This window comes from Tamandua tetradactyla, chromosome 5, assembly GCF_023851605.1.
Source record: "Tamandua tetradactyla isolate mTamTet1 chromosome 5, mTamTet1.pri, whole genome shotgun sequence".
NCBI lineage: Eukaryota > Metazoa > Chordata > Mammalia > Pilosa > Myrmecophagidae > Tamandua > Tamandua tetradactyla.
In genome coordinates, this window is record NC_135331.1 from 194,654,414 (window position 1) to 194,666,771 (window position 12,358).

Below are 12,358 nucleotides of genomic sequence, written 5' to 3' on the forward strand. Positions count from 1 at the left end.
GTATCAAAATTAATTACAGTAACTGGCTATAACGTTGAACTTTAAAGGAATTCATGAGTTCATTGAAATAAACAAAAATGGGGATGGAGAAAAGGAAAGCTTTTCTTCGCAGGAAATACCAACTGACTCATGAAGAAGGAATGTGCCTCAGTTTCCTCCCCTGTGAAAGGGGGTCATTGTGCCCGGCCCACAGGTGTAGCAGGAGGAATGCGCGATGGGTGTAAGCCCTGTGCTTACACCCATCTGGGTTACCATGGAGACCCAGAGCCCAGCCGCCTTTCCACCTGGGGTCCCCGCCGGCCTCCACAGGGAGGCGACCACGGAGACGTGGAAACCTCCGGCTTTCTAGAAGGAACGCGCCGGAACTGCGGTTCCGCTGGGGAGCGCGCGGCTGTGACACACTTCCGGCCTTTGTGGTCCGTCGCGCTGCGAGTGGAGGCACCCGGGAGTCCCAGGCGGTGTGAGGCGGCTCGCGCCGTCTCCTCACGGACCCTCGGTGAGCTTCCGAGTCTCGGCGCTTGCGGAGTCCGGTGTGCCGCCGAGGCCCTCGGCAGGGCGGGCCTGTGCGCTGCGGCCCGGACGGGGTGTGGCGAGGGCGGCGAGGACTTCCGGCCGGAGTCTGCGGGCCGGCGGGGGGCGAAGGCCGAGCGTCGGGAGGCCCGGGCTCCTCTGGAACCACGTCTCCGCTCGCCCCGCCCCGCGCCGTCCTAGCGCCGCTGCCCCTGAGCTCGCCCTGTCCTCGCCCTGACCTCGCCCTGAGCTCGCCCTGACCTCGCCTAGGATCCGAATTGACTGGGTACCCAGGGCTGTGTGTGTTTTCCGACGTGTCGTTCTCTGGAGGCGGATAGTTTTGTAACAAGGCCGCCACCTCGCATCGGCTTCACTGGGGTGAAGGCGTTGGGGCCTGCGCTGGTTACATGGCACGGGAGTTTACGTGCCACAGGCTCTCTTCTAAGCACTTTCTAAGCGTTACTTAAATACGTCTGGTGTTTTGCCTACACCCACCCCCTCAGCACCCCTCCTTTGTTTTTTAACGTGGAATAAGGAAATGAGGTCCAGTACGTCAGTTTTTGTATTCAGACAGTGCCCCTGATGCTTGAGCTCTTCCGTAGGGCGTCTCAGTCCAGTCATTTTCTGGTACGTGGTTTCTCAAATGTTTATACTCGGTTTCACTAAGATTGATTTCCCTCCATTCACTGTAATTTCCGGGTTCCCTGCCCTTCCCTTTCCCAGATGGTGCGTCTCTCTGGCGGTGTGAATGCCCACATCCTTCACTCATACCAGCCTATCTCAGACTATTTCAACACGGTTTCTCGAAAATGCTGCACAGGTGTTTTTGTTTGTTTGTGTTTATATGATGTATATGTAAAACCTTGCTTTCCTGGTCCTATGCAGAGTTTTTAATCTCCCAGCAAGGATCACCACCCTATTGTATATTATTAGCGTAAAATATTCCCCATCTTTAAAAAAATAATTTTCTTATTTATAATATGGGTATAATGATAGTACCTTATTCAGGGTTCTTTTGATTATTAAAGGAATAAATATATGTAAAGCATTGAGAACAATACCTGGTGCTTTGAAAGCACTGTAAATGTCAGCCACTATTAATTTTGTGAATTCCTTGAAACTAGGGACTTTGTTTTGTTTGCAGGCTGTATCCCCAGTGCCTGGAACAGTACCTGGAGTATGTTAGGCTGTCAGTAAACATTAGCGAAATGAATGGATGGCATATGCAAACCTTTAACAGAAGAAATAATGTGATGTTCACAGTGGGGGTGAGTCAGCACCAAGGTGAGTCTGCAGGGTAGGCGGGAGGTGGGGGCTTGAAGTCAGCGATCCTGCCTTTGGAAAAGATCCTTCACTGGGGTGACGACGGTAGAAGTTGGTTATGCCAAAGATGTCAGAGATTTGTAGAGAACGTATTTGCAGACTACCCAGAAGGATGTTCCATCTCCAGTGTTTTTGTGCCTTGATAAATATAACCAATAGGAGCAATATGAATTTCTTTTCTTCTAGTTAGAAGTGTGATCAGTGTTCATTAGTTCAAAAATTATGATAATTTTACTACAAAACGTTTTTAAATTGCAAATTAAGATGCATTTGTGGATCATGAAATCTATGTGGTGGGTTGTGAACAGAGTTTTACAAAATAAACAAATATAAAATATTTGTTACTGAATTACTGAAGATCCTGGTTGAAAAAAAAAAATACATTTGAAAGTCTCTGACCAGGAATGGTGCTTGGAAATCACTTGGTCATGTCATATTTCTTTCAGAAAATTGCCCTACACTATCATGGTTAGAGCTTTATGTGGTCATAAGCATTTTTCTCTTTATTAACAGTAATTTTTATTTTGCATAAAGTTGCCTTCCCTCCACCCTCAGGATACTTCAAAGAGAAAACATAATTTCCAAGAAACTAAAATATAGGGAAAAAACAAACTCATGTACCTGTTTTGTTGTTACTGTTTTATTTTGATTTGTTTTTAAAAGAGAACTTCAGTTTTACAGAAAAATGCATAAAACAGTGTTCCCACACTATGATTAACACCTTGCATTCATTCCCATTCCTGAAGGAATGTAATTCTACTATTAACTGTCCATTGTTTGCAGTAGGGTTCCCTGTTGCTGTACGGACCTGATTTGTTGTTTTTTTTTTTTAATTTTCTGGTCTGTATATACAACTGAAAATTCTCCCCTTCAACTTAAACAAATACATAATTCAGTGCTGTTAATTATGTACACAATGTAGTGTACATAATTGTACAGTTATGTACACAATTGTACATGTTTTAAAATATTAGAATTAATATTTCCTTCATTTTTATATCTGAATCAAGACTACACCAGTTGACTGCTTTCTGATTCTTTTTGCGCTAGTGTTTGGCTCTGTAAGAAATTCATTTACTCTTTCAGTAATGTAAGAAAAATAAAAGTAGTGGTGAAAGTAGGCAGTGTTGGTTTTAGGATGCCTGTTGGACGGATGAGAAGAATGAGGCTCTAAGGCCTATGCCCACGATTGCAGAGGAAGTACCTGAAAGATCAATTCAATCCCAGATCTTCCATGCTTCAAACATGAGTCTCTTCTGCACCCCATCAGATTGGAAGGACTGCCACTTAACTCCCCAAGCACACTTCTTTCCTCATTCTGCTTTTCTTATCTTGTTTACTTTCTTTCCCTCCTCTCTTATGTTTCCTTTTTCCCTTGGATTCTTGGTGTCATCTGATCACTTAGGCCCAATGTCCTTGTTTACTTCTGGAAATGCAGTATATTAAGGCTTATTAGTTAGAGCTGTTTCATTCAGGATGATCAAAGTGGCCCCTTCCTTCAGTAAAACGTCGTTTGTTTATTTTTCCAGTTTTCTTTGTCACAGCAAGTCAGACATCTCACATTACCAGTATCAGTATTTGGGTGGTCCTTATCATTTGTCGTGCATTCATTGTTCTTTCATCATGATACAAAGCAACTAGTCTTGGTATAAATACTGTGACTCATTAGGTTTTCTACGTTTTTATATTTTTTCTTTGCAAATTATTTCTTAGATCTCAGGATTTCTGGAAGAAAAGATCAAGGGGGAATTACAAAGAATAGATTCCTTTTCTGAACAGTTAAACCTAAAATGGCCACGACCTTAGGCCTTCAGAGTCCTGAGATGCAGGAAGGACTTCTAGCAATGAAGGTAAAGGAAGAAGAAGAGGACCATTCCTTTGGTAAAGAATCAGGCCTGCCAAGAAATAATCCTCATACTAGAGAGATACATCGTAGGCGCTTCAGACAATTCTGCTATCAGGAGACACCTGGGCCCAGGGAAGCTCTTCAAAGACTTCAGGAGCTCTGCCATCAGTGGTTGAGGCCAGAGATGCACACCAAGGAGCAGATCCTGGAGCTCCTGGTGCTCGAGCAGTTCCTGACCATCCTGCCCGAGGAGCTCCAGGCCTGGGTGAGAGAACATTGCCCTGTGAGTGGAGAGGAAGCAGTGAATGTGCTGGAGGATTTGGAGAGAGAACTGGATGAGCCAGGAGAGCAGGTGGGAAGATGGGAGAACAGGGGTTTGTACTTATGGAGCAAGTATGAGATAACAGTGCAATAAGAGAAGGAGGAGGATTTCTTATGCCTGACTTGATCTTTTGTAGGCTCTTAATCTCTGTTTTTGTTTTTCCTTTGCCAGGTACTTGGTTATTCTTTTCCTATGCATTGGCCTTGAGAAGGGCTCCTCCTAATGTCTTCTCCCTGATATTTGGTTCCCAACTCCTTAATTTCCACCAGGTCTCAACTCATACTCATGAACAGGAAGAATTTATGAGAGAGAAGGCAGCTCTAGGAATAGCCCAGAAGTCATCTGATGCCCACCTCCAAACCTTGGAAGAGCAGCGTCAGTGTAATTTGCAAGAGGCGTGCCCTTTTCAGGAGATTGGTGAGGATTAGATTTCATCAAGAAGCCCTTCTCATTCCCTGAATATTCAGCAGATCAACACCTGTTTATTTAGTGTGTGCTGTATGCCAGCACTCTACTAGTTACTGGGAATACATTTATGAACAGGGCAGTTGTGCTGCCTACCCTCCATGGAGTTTCCAGTCTGCTAGGAGAGGCAGAAAATTAAGTCATTATAATACATTGTATCTTCTCCATGAGGTTTGTGTATTACTGTTTTTTAGTAAGGAAAATAAACAGAAAAAGTAGTTATTTGTCCCCTTCCATCCATACCTATGACCACTTTTTTTTCTTTTTTGTCTTTAGAAAAAAGCATACATGTGATTCATTTATTGTTTCAGTTGGTGAGGCTGGAACTTGGAATGTGGCATTAGCCCCAAAGAGAAAGATTTCTAAAGAAATGAAATCTCTTGTGGAAGAATCTGGAAAACTGAGTGGTGATATTTCTCAGGTCCCCAATTGTGGAGACACCTGTGACCATGAGGGCAGATTGGACAGGCACCGGGTAAGCCCTTTGGTAGAGAGACCCTATGTCTGTGGTGAGTGTGGGAAAAGTTTCACTCAGAATTCCATCCTTATCGAGCACCAGAGAACGCACACGGGTGAGAAACCCTACGAGTGTGACAAGTGTGGGCGGGCCTTCAGCCAGCGGTCAGGCCTTTTCCAGCACCAGAGACTCCACACTGGGGAGAAGCGCTACCAGTGCACTGTTTGTGGGAAAGCCTTCAGCCAGAACGCTGGGCTTTTCCATCACCTCCGAATCCATACTGGGGAAAAACCTTACCAGTGTAACCAGTGCAGTAAGAGTTTTAGTCGACGTTCTGTCCTCATTAAGCACCAGAGAATTCACACAGGCGAGAGACCTTATGAATGTGAAGACTGTGGCAAGAACTTCATTTACCACTGCAACCTCATCCAGCATCGGAAGGTCCATCTTGCAACTGAGTCCAGCTAGCTGCTTGGGAACAGGTAGGGCACAATTTTCTGACATCATACACTAGGCACATAGCAGGGGTTCTGCTTCTTACCTTTTTTGTTCCTGAGACAGTAGTAATGGTTTAATCTTCTAGCATAGGAAGCTCCAGGGAAAGCTGGTGAAATTTGTTTTCTTTTATGCAGAGAGAAGCATAATATCTTAAATACATCTTTCAAGTTGTCTGTGGTCAGTGACATTCACAACTTGAGAATATTGAATATCACTTCTTGTTTTGATTTTATCATAATATATATTGTAGACCTTGTCTCACACACACCTGTGCAAGGAGTTTTCTAAGTGTGCTTCAGATAAACTGTTCTTTCATCTATTTTTTAAAACTTAGAAAAAATTTTTTTTAAACTTACATGCGCAAAAAAAAACCTTACATGCAGCCTGAGTACAAAATAATGTCAAAGGTCATTCACTGAGTATTTAAACATTATACTTAAAATAGTTGTAGCAAAATCTCTAATGTAAACTCCTTGACTTCTTTCCATTCTCATAAGATATAAAATGCTTTATAACCAGTGAAAGGAGGCAGATGAATCCTCCCATGTGAATGTACAAAAGGCTTGTTTCCCTATTTAATGTTTTTGTAACTCAGCCTTCAGTCAGGGACTGAGTGTTGAAGCAACCATGTGTTATTAGCTCAATGACTAATCTTAACAAATACTGCTCATTATTTCAATTTGTGCAGACTAAGAAACTTAGTTAAGATTTAATATCTCACCTGAGATCTTTGTTGTGAAAATACAGCCCTCTTTACATTATTTCCTGTGATATATAACGAGCATTTTTGGTTTAGCTATTTTCTTTATTTAACCTTTTGTTATGGAGAATTTCAAACATACCCAAAAGTAGAGAGGAGTATGATCATTCTTCCATGTTGGTTCCTTTTTATAATCTCCACATGTCTCAGCATTCCCTATTGATTACAACCAAGGTCATGCATACAAAGATTTATTTTATTTAATCTGATTAAATGACTGACTGATTACAAAGTGTTCTAGTGGGTCCAGGAGAGGAAGAAATGGAAAACTAATGGTGATAACAGTTTCATTTGGACCATATACATAGCAAGTAATTTAATAATAGTAGTACTGTAAGAGACTTCAGAAATCACTTCTCCATGCCCTTCATTGGACAGAAAAGGCAGTGGAGGCTCTGGAAAGTAACTGTGCACAATCATACAGCTAGTTAATACCAAAACTGAGAATAGGATCTTGTCTTCTAATTCCCAGTGCAATGCTCTTTCTACTAAACCACTACAAACATTTTATCACCAAATAGAAATTATTAAGTATGTAAAACTTACAGTATTCATAAGTCATTGGGATTTTGCTTTTTATAGCTTAGCAAGTCCTCTCATCTTTATGTTTCAAAAAATGCACAGCCCTCTATATACAGTGGACTTTCAGGGAAGACTTCGCCCACCTTTCCTACATTTGAGGTATTTCATTTATTTTAGTAGTTATTTATTTATTTAAATTTATATTGACTTTTTAAAATTTAATTTACTTAGAGGAGCCTTGAAAAAAAAATTCTTCACATGGTTTAAAGACCAAAAGAATATTTTAAAAGTTCCCACCTGCATGGGTATACCCCTATAGGCAGCTATTTTACTCATTTCTTCTGTATCATTCATTGTTTTTTTATATAAATACAGGAACATATGAATGAAATGTTACTTCCCCCACTATACAGAAAGGTGGCATACTGCTTACACTCTTCTACACCTTGCTTTTTTCACAAAACAATACAATCTGGAAAGATTTTGACATCATTATGTAGAGAGCTGCTTTTCTTTACAAGGGAATAGTGTTTCATTTGTTGATGCTTCATAGTTTAACATAGCCCTATAGATGAAAAATCACTATTTTAAAATTTTATATACTATTTCATTTCTCTCCCAAATTTAGTCCAAGTCAAACTCATCTGTTTATAGAATAGATTTAAATTAGAAAAATTAATAGAAGTGTAGATGTGATAAAAATAAACTGGGTGATGTTTTTCAGTTTGGTGTATTTTGTTCTATTATATATTCATAGACTTATTAGAGTATTTGTATCACTACATGTGGCTAAAATCCAAAATTTCCTCAAGAATATAAGTGTAATTTTATTGTGTCTTGAGGTTAAAATATCCCCAAGGGAAATAAATACATATTGATTTTATAGAGAAGTTAAGGAAAAAATATACTAGATTTAAGTTTGAAGATCAGCTTTTCAAGTCCGTATACATTTTATAAAGTAATATAATATCCATACTAGTAATCAGAGTTTGTAAATATCTTAAATACCTATCCATATGCTGAAGTAGCATGTTTGGATGATTCTATTATATCAGCTCTTAAAAGATTTAAAATATGAACAGATCAAGCTTTTTAAAGAAGCACATTGTAAAAGAGTGAGTTCCTAACACCTGCAGTTGATGGCTGAATGTTTGGTTTGGTTTTTGCTTGCTGTTTTATACCTTCTCAGAAATTCCCATTTATCTCAAAAACTGGTAAAGGAAGAAATAAAATATGTTATATATGTTGTAGAAATCGGTATATCACTTGGAATACAACAATGATTAACATGATTTAAATGGTTGACAGTTAAACAGATTAACTTCCCTTGTTTTCATTTACTAATTATGCTAATTTTTTTATCTGTGATACATACTCCTCATTAGTTGGGAATAATATTTGACCCAAAATAGACAATGGCATGTAGGCCTTGCCTCTTCTATGATTATTCCACTTCTTCCTTGCCAGAAGTTCTTAGTTGCCTCTCACATTTCTGTATTTCCTTGCTACTTCTCTCTTTTCCAACCCAGCTCATTTTATTCATCTCACGAAGTTTAGCCTTCATCTCCTTTCAGGTATCCCGTGAACCAGTACCCATCCCTCCTTGTCCCCATGAACATTCTGGTCTGAAGAACAGAGTAGTCGTAATTCTATGACTAGACCTACCTATCACGATTATATACTCTCTCAGCTTTTCCCGAATTTAGCATTCAAGGGGTAAGCCCAAAACTTGCTGATTGGGTTATTCAGAGGGACCCGATTTATTTAAGGGAAGATTTAGAACAGTGGAGAGCAAGCCAACACCAGCCCCTGAAGAACTTTTTTTTTGTTTGGCTTTGAAGGCCTTGGATCCTCAGAAGGTCATATGGTGAGGGACAGATCTTAGTATGCGTGTGCCTAAACCTTACCGTCCCACCTCTCAGGGACCTGATCGGGCTCATAGGTCCTTGTAGGGGACGATGTGTGGCATCTCCCAGAAGGCCAAGGAGAGAGGGGCCTTAGGGAATGTAAGGGCCAGGATCTGGTGGGATTGGCCAGGTATCCTCAGTGGAAGAGAAAGGAATATAAGCCCAGTCTGAGTAGCTGCTGGACATGAGAAGTTATGTTCCCTGCTTGCCATTACACCCACCTGAGCAGTTCAGGAGAGGCTCTCAAGCACACCAGCCAGGTGAGGCCAACACTCCGATGATGGGTTCTCTGTGTCTCCTAGAGTAGATGTTGAGGTGGTCTGTGGAGATGCATTTGAGCAATGTGATGCCCTTCCAGTCTCTGGGTGATAGCCCCTTTCTCCAAGCAGTCTTCACTTGGTGGAATTCCCCAGCTCTCAGCAGGTGTAGGTAGGAACCTTGACTCTCCCTGCAGGATGCCCCATACCCCCAGAGAGATGACGGGATCTTTTCCCAGGCCTGGAATGGGGTCTGGCACAGCTTCCCCTCCTTGATAAAGAGACTGCCTCTGGATTTGAATTCCCTTTTTCATATCAGCCCTTCCAGACATATCAGAAATGTAGAGAACTGGACATAAGCACTACACAGAGCTGGGTCCACGTGGACCACCTTCACTTCGGAGGCACAGGCTGACTTCCCTACAAGGAGGACTTGTCGAGGGCCATCACAGCAGTTTAACCTAACCAGTTTTTCAGAGTTTTTATTAAAATCTATAATGTTCCTGATACTGCATATCTGTACTGCAAAGGCTTAGCCCTTTGTAAAAGTATTTTACCATAAGGTGATCCTCATAGTTTTGCACAGCAAAGAGAAGATCTATAGGTAAGGAAATAGGCTCAGAAGTTAGCACATTCATCTAACAGCCATTTGTTGAGTGTCAAATGTATGTCAGGCTCTGTGTCAGAAAAAATAAATCAGATAAAAGAGACACTCCCTACCATGTAATGGGGAAGACATAAACAATTACAATGTAGCATGATAAGTGTCTTAAGGAAAATAAAGTAGGAAAGTCTTTAAGGGTATGACTTAGGGGATAGTTTGAGTGGGCAATAGCAGAGCTGTCTCACTGTGACTATTGGGTAGCAAAGAGGAATGGTTTAAGAAAACTGCAAGTAGATGAAAATGGGTGTGGTGGAATTGGAGTAAAAAGGAAAAACAGAAACTGAAATGTGCCAAGGAATTTAAACTTTATAGAGCAGTGTGCTTCTCCATCTTTTTTGTGTCACACAGCACATAGAAAAAAATGGTTGTATGCACACTGTCTTACAGAAGGGACCAGGCCAAGAGCTTCAGCTGTCCTGGGTCTACACGGCTATCCCAGTAAACCTCAGAGATGGATGATGCTGGCACTTCTGTTCATCATTTGAGGCACCCAGTGAACTGTAGCATTGCACACAGATGGGAAGGTATAATCTACCACATGGGGAGTCTCTGGATTTAAGCAGGAGAGTAATCTTACTAACCTAAAAATATTGTAGAAGCAATACAGTAAATGAATTGGAAGGGGCCAAGACTGAAAGATAAGAGACTTCCATTTGTCAAAAAAAGCCAATACCGTAAATTAATGAAAGCAAGGGGAGGACATAACAGCTATGTTAAAGGAGTATTAGAGCCCATGACTAATTACATGGAAGAGAGGGAGAGAAAAATCAGTAAGTGCTTAGAGCATGTCTTGGCACATATTAGGTAGTTCATAAGTTTTTTTTTTTAATAAGATAAATGTCAGGGATAATTAGGTTTTGGATTGGATGCTTAGGTGAATGTGGTGCCATTTGATAAGAGATGGATAATGGAAGAGAGTGGTTAGGAGGGGAAAATGCTGAGTTAGTTTTCAGTTGTTTGGAGTTGGTCATAAAATCAATAAGTGGAAAGGTCTAACATGTTGGATATAAGGATCTAGAGCTCCAAAGACAGATTGGGGCAAGAGATTTAGATGTTCTCAGGAGAGGGTTGATGCCATAGAGTAGATGACACTGCCCAGAAAGAATGGGCAATGTGAAGAAGGCTGGATCTCAACTTTGAATAAGCAGACATTTCTTAAGCAGAAGAAAAAGCTATAAATGAGGCTTAAGAAAGAATTATAAATAAATATAATACTTTCTCATTGCCAAGCACTTTACAAAAAAACTAACTCATGGGAAAACAGCCAGAAGAACTTTTTTTTCCTTAGAAGTAGGGAGTGATTAGCAGTGTTAGGTGTTGCAGGGACACCTAATAAGAAAAGGACTGAAAAGTACCCACTGGGCTTGTGTGCTTAGGGGGCCTTGGTTGATCAACTTGGGACCCACGACTGAAATGCAGGACTCCTGACTGACATGTGCACTATCCCCTTCTAAAATTAAAAATGCCTTTGAAAGCATCTAGCACATTTCTTGGCACAGAGAAGTTGATTTATTAACGTTAATTGACTAAGTTTCTGACATACATTATAAGCAAGCAAAGCTTTTGCATTGCTATTCACAACTCGTTTTTCTTTATCATCTGAATATTTTATTGACATTTTTAGATATAGAAGGTAAGAGTCTTGCTCTGTAATCCTGAAGTAACTGAATTATCTTCTCTTAGTTAATTTTGTATCATTATTCTTATGCCATCTTTTCTTTGTTTTATCTTTTACAGAATTTTGACGCCTTCAAATCATTTCCTGGATCCCAGCCATTCACTCTGAGTAAATATGTTCTTAGTTTGGAGTTGATCTCTGTTATCAGTGATTTGGTGCACCATAGCACCAACCTGAAGCATGCTTACTGCTTCACTGAGCCATCTTCTGGGCTCTTCTACCCAGGGATGGATTCTTTCTGGACCTTCTGGGCTATAGAAGAACAGAAGGAACGTCAATAGTTAAAAATTCTAGCCTGCATGAAAATGGAGCTTCTGACTGGGTGCTCTTCAGACAGATCTTCAGACAGTTCTGCTATTAGGATTCCCTTGGGCCTTGAGGAACCCTGAGGTGGTTCCAGCCTCTGTGCTGTCAGTGACCAAGGCCAGACGTGCACACCAAGGAGCACATCTCGGAACTGTTGCTGCTGAAATAGTTCCTGCATCCAAGCCTGGGTGTGGGAGCATCCCACAGTGTAGGGAAGAAGCTGTTATACTGTACTGGACAACTCGGAGAGGGAACTGGCTCATCCAGGAGAAAAGGTGAGATGAAGGAGAGATGATCTTTACCAGAAAGTGGGTCTTATCTCCAGAGAGATAAGAGAGTTGATATCTTCTCAAATTTAGTGAGAGGAAAAAGGCCAACCTCTGGGGGCCAGAGTACAGTCTTCTGTGTATGTTTCTCTCCCTCCTTTTACCCTGCCCTTGCAGATTGAGACTGCTCTCCCATGCTGTGTTCCATGGTAATATTAGGATCTTGAGTTGTGGAACTCTCTGCAAAGACCACTCAAGTCAAACTGTATTTAATTGACCCCAAGTCCCGCCCTCCCATGGGGATAGGAGGTACCCCAAATCTGGCAGCAGCATAGAACTCATCTGGAGTCCAGCTCCAGCCAGTAAAGGCTCAACTCAACTCAATCTTGGATGCTGCACCTTTAAGGAGAAAGGTGCACTGGGGAAGTACTGTCATCTTTTTGCATTTTTCCCAAATGAACCCTATCACTAAAACCTTTGCACACCTTTCACTTGATCTCTAATGCCTGTTCCTCTAAGCCTGTCATATTAACTTTGATTATAATTATTTTCCTCCCTTCACCTCTTTGCATTAGTT

At 41.2% G+C, this 12,358-nt stretch overlaps 1 protein-coding gene across 5 annotated transcripts; it reads left to right on the top strand.

Annotated features, from left to right (window-relative positions):
- The first annotated feature begins 395 nt into the window (after positions 1 to 395).
- On the top strand, positions 396 to 11,371 carry ZSCAN23 (zinc finger and SCAN domain containing 23). Of its 5 annotated transcripts, none has more exons than XM_077162942.1 (6): positions 396 to 496; positions 1,655 to 1,794; positions 3,547 to 4,031; positions 4,271 to 4,418; positions 4,778 to 5,405; positions 11,269 to 11,371. In XM_077162942.1, exons 3-5 carry the CDS (start codon positions 3,624 to 3,626, stop codon positions 5,389 to 5,391), a joined length of 1,170 nt encoding a protein of 389 aa, XP_077019057.1. In that variant the 5' UTR covers positions 396 to 496; positions 1,655 to 1,794; positions 3,547 to 3,623; the 3' UTR covers positions 5,392 to 5,405; positions 11,269 to 11,371. The 5 variants fall into 5 exon arrangements, with proteins under 5 accessions (XP_077019057.1, XP_077019061.1, XP_077019058.1 ...); XM_077162946.1 differs by having other exon boundaries at positions 1,655 to 1,778; XM_077162943.1 differs by lacking the exon at positions 11,269 to 11,371 and adding an exon at positions 9,919 to 10,024.
- The last annotated feature ends 987 nt before the right edge of the window (positions 11,372 to 12,358 follow it).

Coding starts and splice junctions, on each gene's coding strand:
- ZSCAN23 (XM_077162942.1), top strand. CDS start 3,624: ATGGCCACGACCTTAGGCCTTCAGAGTCCTGAGATGCAGGAAGGACTT. Junction 4,032..4,270: donor TGGATGAGCCAGGAGAGCAG/GTGGGAAGATGG, acceptor AATTTCCACCAG/GTCTCAACTCATACTCATGA. Junction 4,419..4,777: donor GTGCCCTTTTCAGGAGATTG/GTGAGGATTAGA, acceptor TTATTGTTTCAG/TTGGTGAGGCTGGAACTTGG.